The following is a 6,622-nucleotide window of genomic DNA, read 5'->3' on the forward strand; positions in this document are numbered from 1 at the left end:
CATCACACAGTGACATGAGTCTGTAATCACATGTGGTTTATAGACACTGTGGCTTTAACAGCAGTGGATCTGACTGTTGACGCCTGTGTTGTACAATAAACAATAAATTATTAACAAGAGTTATTTAATTAAGTATTTTAGAGGAGTTTATATTGATATAACATCAATCTATTTCCCACATACATTCATTATTATTGGACAGAAACAAACAGCCTGAAACAACAGGTGAATTCAAATTAATTTGTTGAATTCAGAGGCGTAGACACGTTTAATTATTACACACATGTTTTAACTGTGTTTCTCTCTGTAGGACTTCAGGGTGCGTCTGGTTATGTGCGGTCAGAAGCGAGTGTTGAAGCCGGAGAGCTCCAGCTTGTCGATGGACCTCTGGTTGCTGAAGGAAGCTCTGGTGATACGACTGGACGGACTTCCTTCTTTACTCAGCCACACCTTCCTGTGGACCAATCACAGGGAGAAGACAGGAGAAGGTAGATGACGACAAACGCTGCCATCTTGAGCTCATGACATCGTTAACGATCAGAAACACAACACATGCAAAAACAGAAACACAAACGAAAGTGTCAAAAGAAATATTTCCAGATGAACCAACAGCTGGTTCGTGATTAAACACTGCAGCAGCTCAGGTAACGTTTAAACCACATTAATCTCAAGTCTCGTCTTCATGAGGCTCCACAAGAAGTTTGAGGTATTTTAGAATAAAAGGCGGATCTACGTCATGGTAAAAAATGTATACACAAAAAAAAACACAACCAGCCATGTGGGGATCAAGCCAACATCTGGACGACCAGGGGCATGATGGGAAAATATAAACACTGCTTCAGTTATATATAACCCCTAAAAATCTGAGTCTGAGCTGCAGCAGGAAGAGTTTCACCACCATCACTGTGTGTGTGTGTGTGTGTGTGTGTGTGTGTGTGTGTGTGTGTGTGTGTGTGTGTGTGTGAGAGTGTGTGTGAGTCTCTGTGTGTAGATTAGAGGAGATTGCAGAGGATCAGGGTCACATCCATCCCATCCAGAAAGATAGAGCGAGCCAGAGAGGGAGGGAGAGAGAGAGAGAGAGAGAGAGAGAGAGAGAGAGAGAGTTTTTGAAAGTGTCCTACTTTTTCTTTTTTTTTGGCAAAAACACTTCTACCTCTACAACTGACCCATTACTCTACTGTACACACACACAAACACACACACACACACACACAGCTTAGTGTTAAGTCTCCAGCAGCTGATGTTGGTTTTTAATCTGCTTCTGTTTTTTCTCTAAAAGATCAAAACTTGAAGTGTTTTAAATTTCTGATCAAAATAAACAAAAACTAAAAAAGAAAAGTTTCTGCTCATTGAAATTCACGTGAAGCCAAATCCTCATTCCTCCACTCTCTCTTCTCTCTCTTCTCTCTCTTCTCTCTCTTCTCTCTCTTCTTCTGCGTACTTCAGTTTTATTTCTGAGCTGCTTGTCTCTGGGAAACTGTTTTTATTCTCAGAGGAGAAAAAGTAGAATCCTCCCACTCGTTCACCTTCCACCAGCTCTCAGTCTCTCTCTCTCTCCTTCCAACCGCTTCTCACTTTCACTACTCTCCTTCCTCCTCCCTCCCCCTCTCTTTGTCCACAGGAACAGCTGCCTCCTGTTTCCCAGGCCCGACAGGAAGTGAGGTCGTGGTGAAAGTGGAGTCGACAGGAAGGACGCGAGAAGGAGCAAAGTAACACGGAAAGGATTCCTGATATAATGGAAGGAAATAGTTAGAGTTAGATAGTGTCAGTGCTTGAATGAATGAGTGTGTGTGAGTGTGTGTGTGTCAGTGTGTGTGTGTCAGTGTGTGTGTGTGTGTGTGTGTGTGAGTGTGAGTGTGTGTGTGTGTGCGTGTGAGGTAATAGAGCAGCAGATCCCTGGAGACAGTTACGTCCTCTAAATGAAGCGTCCACACCCTGGTGACATCACTTCCTTCCAACAGAGATGTCAGAACACAATAAGGTTCACTTCAATGATTGATTATTGTTTATTGATATTAGATCAGTTTGTGGTCATATCAGATAATTAATGCAACAGCTGATGAACTTGGATTGAATCAGATCCAAGAGGAAAATATCTTTTCTCTCAAGTATCTGTGTTGAATAGAAGACGTGAGGAAAAACATTGTGACGTAAATCTGATATCATGAGACGTTAAAGGAACGAGAAAGACAAAATATATATATGATACAAATTATGTTTCATCTGAGAAAAAATTGATTATCAAGTACCCTAAAAACCTTCAAATCGACAAACATCACATCAAACGTCTTATTTTTTCTAACTCGTCTTCACTTGTGTTTCATTATAATTCATTTTATTCTCCAAAAGTAATTAAAGTGAAAAAACATACAAACTGAAGACGACTGAGGCTTTATTACTAAAATATAATAGTGATTTTCACGTCTCAAACTAGAATTTTGTGCCTACGATTCACTTTTTACATATGAAAATGTCAGATTTAGGGAAGAAATATTGTGATAATAATAGGACCATAAATTAATTTGTACGATTATTCTTATTTTATCTTCATTAACTGACATTTGCTTTCACTGGTTTACTCCTATGCTGTATCTAAACGTGTTTCTGGGATTTATTTGATATTCAAATGTTGTCTTTTTCATAGGGAAACTGTAAGAAGGCAAATGGTGCCACCTAGTGGCTGACAAACAGTATCACCAAAGCTGCTCAGTGTTGATATCAGGATTTAAAACAGCCTCAGCAACTCTTCTCACTCCATTCTGGTGTTGAGAAAACAAGCAGAGTGAGTGTTCAGAGTTTTTCTTTACTTCGACTTCACGTCCAGAGGTTTTATTGTGTAGTTGTGTACTGTTGTGTGTTTTGGTGAAAATGTCTTTACTCACATCTCCTCCACCAGGTCTGCAGGACCCTGGACTTGTCCCAACACCGTCCCACTGTGGGTGTTCTTCACCCAGCCGACCAGGCCCAGCCGCAGACCCTCCTGCTCTGTGTACTGAAGAGACCGAAATATTATTCAACTGGTTCAATAAAAACTAAACTCAATACCAGAAACAAATCACAAAGAAAATCCTCAAAACAGGAGGAACAGACCCGACCTATCTGTTCTTCCTCAGAGGTTAACTCTGACGTCAGCAAATTTAAAGTTCATATTCTGTCATTAATTAAACAAATAAATTCAGAGCTGCAGACTCTTCAGAGAAAAGCATCAGAAAAACAATGATTTATATATTTTCTTTGACATTTTTATACAGTCTAAGACAAATTATTTGAAGAATAAAGGGAAGTTTGGAGATTGGAACGATGCAGTTTGGCCCCTCAGGTCCTTTTTCACCTGAGGGGCCCCAACATCCCTGGAAACGACTGGAAACCAAGACTGACCTTAATCGAAATGTGTGGTTTAGACAAAGGTTCAGGAGAAACTCACCATTCTGAAACAGACTCCTGTGGAAACAGCAAGAGACACAAGTAAACACACAATCAATTCAAATATTACTTGAAGACAGGATAAATTCACTTCAACACATTCAGAGGATTAATTTACTGTGATTAAACACAAGAGCTGTTTGGATAACCACTGGTTGAAAGAAGCAGCTCACTGTGTTTTCAGGTGAGTTTGCAATAATTTTGCTGCAGAGCTGCAGTGAACGTGCAGTGAAATCCTGCTGCACAGCTGAGTCTGGTCCTAAAATAAGAAGCAACGGATCCTCTTACAGCCTCGACTCAGACACAGCAGAGAAGAGAGGAAGAGGAGGAGGAAGAGGAGGAGGAGAGAAACATACAGACCCTGAACGTGACCGAAGATTTCAAAATCCACCGACGCCAGTTTCCTTCCTGCTGCTTCAGACATAATGAGAGAGAAACACAGGGAGAACAGAAGAGGGAGTGAAGGCCTCCGCTCTCTCTCTCTCTCCCTCCTGCTCACCCACATGCTCACCTGGGTCTGATGGTCTCTGTAGTCCAGGAGAACTACAGCTACACCGACTCACAGTAACTGACACAGAGGCACTGACACAAACTGACACAACAAAGACAATCCCAGGAACCAGATTTCTCAGATGAAACTGTATCAACCTGTTTTATAATGCGATGTGGTTTTTATAAACTATGTAAGAATAAAAGGTCTGAAGTGTCTCTTCCTCCAGGTTCTGGTTCTTCATGAAAACATCTGGACTGACTTCAGGTTCTTTAAGACGTAACTGAAGAAGGGTTCAGATCCTAAAGCACCAGATTCCTTCATACGACACAAACTATGAATAATAATCAGTAAACATGACGAGAGACTTTGTTAAAACATGTACAGCGTTTGATTGTCCACTAGATGGCAGGCATAGCTCAATAAATCCCGCAGGGGAGCCTCCACTGTAAATTACACACAGACAAACACACACACACACACGTAGAGAACAATGTATACTGTATATACACTGCATGCTATTTACTACTGTACAATACACTGTATTAACAGTATATGTGTGCATTAATATATAATGTGTGTACAGTATACATGTACAGAAATAAAATTACATACATATATATAGCTGTTACAAAGGGCTTCTCAAACAAAAACAAGAATTCCTAAAGAAGCAAATAATAGTTAAACAACATCATAAAACAATAAAGTCAAAGGATGAAAGAAACATGATATCCGCTGAAATGTATATATGTTATATGTATGTATGTGTACTGGTTGTATTGTATATGTATGTATGTGTACTGGATGTCATGAACGGTGTGAACAGGTACAGTATGATACATGTATGTGTCCAGACATCTAGGAACAGAGTGCTTAGACCATAAAGTCTCAGTTTAAGCCTTTTCAATACCACATAACACGTTATAATCTCTAGACACACACACACACATATACACACACTCTACAATTAGGGCAAAACATACACAGACTGTAACACCCCCACCCACCCCAACACACACTCTAATATGTGTTCTAATCTGTGTGTGTGTGTCAAAACAAACACCAGAGTCTATAGAGGCTGTAAATCCAACACACTGCTCACATGTGTGTCCATCTGCACAAAACACACAACACAGCAGTGTTGTAGTAATTAAATATGAGATGTGATCAATGCTGATTTAAAGGTAAAACAACCACATTTGATATTGTGCGACATAAAATAAAGTAAAAAGATAAATTCAGACTCAGAGACTCAGAGAAAATAATAATGCAGCTCAGTTTACGGTTCGTCGGTTTGAATCCTGAAGGACGCTGATCCTAACCGGAGCCAGAAGGTCAGAATGTACAGGAACATCAAGTGCAGAGGCAGCACGCTTTAACACACACACAAACACACACACACAGAGACACACACTACAGATACAGATACAATGAGCATATACAATTGTATTTTTACCCAGAAAATAATATTTGAAGAGAAATTGATATTATGATTTAATTATTGATTAAAAGTTAATATTTTTGAAATTTAGAGGGAAAAAAGGGGGAAATACTAAGAGTTCAAGTTCTTTTAACCCTGTAGCACCCCTTGTTGAAGCCAAAACATTGAAGCCAAAACATTTCTATTGCCCCCTGGTGGCTGGCTGCAGTATAGGTCATAAACCCTCCTCCTCCATGTTAGCAGATGGGACGGGGATGGGGCAGATGGGATGTTTTTCATGTCTCTGATAGGTTTGGTTTGGTTTTAATTAGTTAATTGATTATATAGCTGCACAGACTCCAATTGACGTCTTCATCGCTTAATTTCTGGACAGTTGCAGTTTATTTATTTATTTACAGTCTGAGTTAAACCACGACATGGTTCATTATATCTGTGGCTGAGACGGAGACTCCTGAGACAACAATCACAGCTCATTACGTTGAATTAGCTTCAGCTCTGTGTTCTCGAGTTCTGGTCCTGTTCACAGTGTCGTACATGATCATGACCACAGGAAACTGGGGGCTGAGCTCTCTCTCTCTCTCTCTCTCTCTCTCTCTCTCTCTCTCTCTCTCTCTCTCTTTGCCGTGGGCTGGTGTTGTGCTGACAGCTGCAGACTCTGAGATGAAGCCAAGATGATCGCTCCTGTAGAAATATTTACTACACACAACCACAACATACACACACAGAGGGGGAGAGAGAGACCTACGGTGCAGAGCCACACACGCATAAATGTAGAGCATATGTATCCCCAGACACACACAGACACACACACACACTGTACTGTACAAACTGGAAGGACACTCTGAACTCAGATTCCTCCACCAATGCTGATTGGCCACGTCATCACCACATTGCTTGTACATGTAGATCAGATGAATCCAGATCAGGATCCAGATCCACACCAATTGTCACCTGTTCACATATCTGATCAGTCTTCACAGTCTGATGTGGTGCTTCAGTTCCAGTTCAGCATCTGGAGTTTTTAGTCATTATCAGCATCATCGTCGTTTCATGACGCTTTTCAGAAATATGACTCAGACAATATCACAATTAATGTGTAATGATGCAACATCTGTTGTTCCTCACCTGTAAGATCAGGACAGTGTGTGTTTGTGTGGGTGTGTTTGTGTGTGTTTGTGTGTGTGTGAGAGGGTATTTACTTTTCCATTCAAGTGAGTCAATCTATGTGCCCATACTGTACATGGGCATCTGGTGTGTGTGTGCAGCCA

General features: G+C 40.6%; 1 protein-coding gene across 3 annotated transcripts; it reads right to left on the reverse strand.

The window, feature by feature from the left end:
• Positions 1-240: 240 nt before the first annotated feature.
• On the reverse strand, positions 241-3,942 carry LOC133966342 (acylphosphatase-2-like). 3 transcript variants are annotated; one of them, XM_062401234.1, is made up of 4 exons: positions 3,784-3,942; positions 3,425-3,441; positions 2,883-2,992; positions 241-454 (listed from the first exon to the last, which is right to left on the reverse strand). In XM_062401234.1, exons 1-4 carry the CDS (start codon positions 3,926-3,928, stop codon positions 340-342), a joined length of 387 nt encoding a protein of 128 aa, XP_062257218.1. In that variant the 5' UTR covers positions 3,929-3,942; the 3' UTR covers positions 241-339. The 3 variants fall into 3 exon arrangements, with proteins under 3 accessions (XP_062257218.1, XP_062257219.1, XP_062257221.1); XM_062401235.1 differs by having other exon boundaries at positions 3,780-3,904; XM_062401237.1 differs by lacking the exon at positions 3,784-3,942 and adding an exon at positions 3,597-3,703.
• Positions 3,943-6,622: the final 2,680 nt, after the last annotated feature.

Source organism: Platichthys flesus, chromosome 12, assembly GCF_949316205.1.
Source record: "Platichthys flesus chromosome 12, fPlaFle2.1, whole genome shotgun sequence".
Lineage (NCBI taxonomy): Eukaryota > Metazoa > Chordata > Actinopteri > Pleuronectiformes > Pleuronectidae > Platichthys > Platichthys flesus.

Excerpts from the sequence above, each read along its gene's own strand:
- LOC133966342 (XM_062401234.1), bottom strand. The coding sequence starts at position 3,928 with ATGTGGGTGAGCAGGAGGGAGAGAGAGAGAGAGCGGAGGCCTTCACTC. Across the intron at positions 455-2,882 it reads GCAGACCTGGTGGAGGAGAT|GAAGGTGTGGCTGAGTAAAG; the intron begins GTGAGTAAAGAC and ends ATTGGTCCACAG.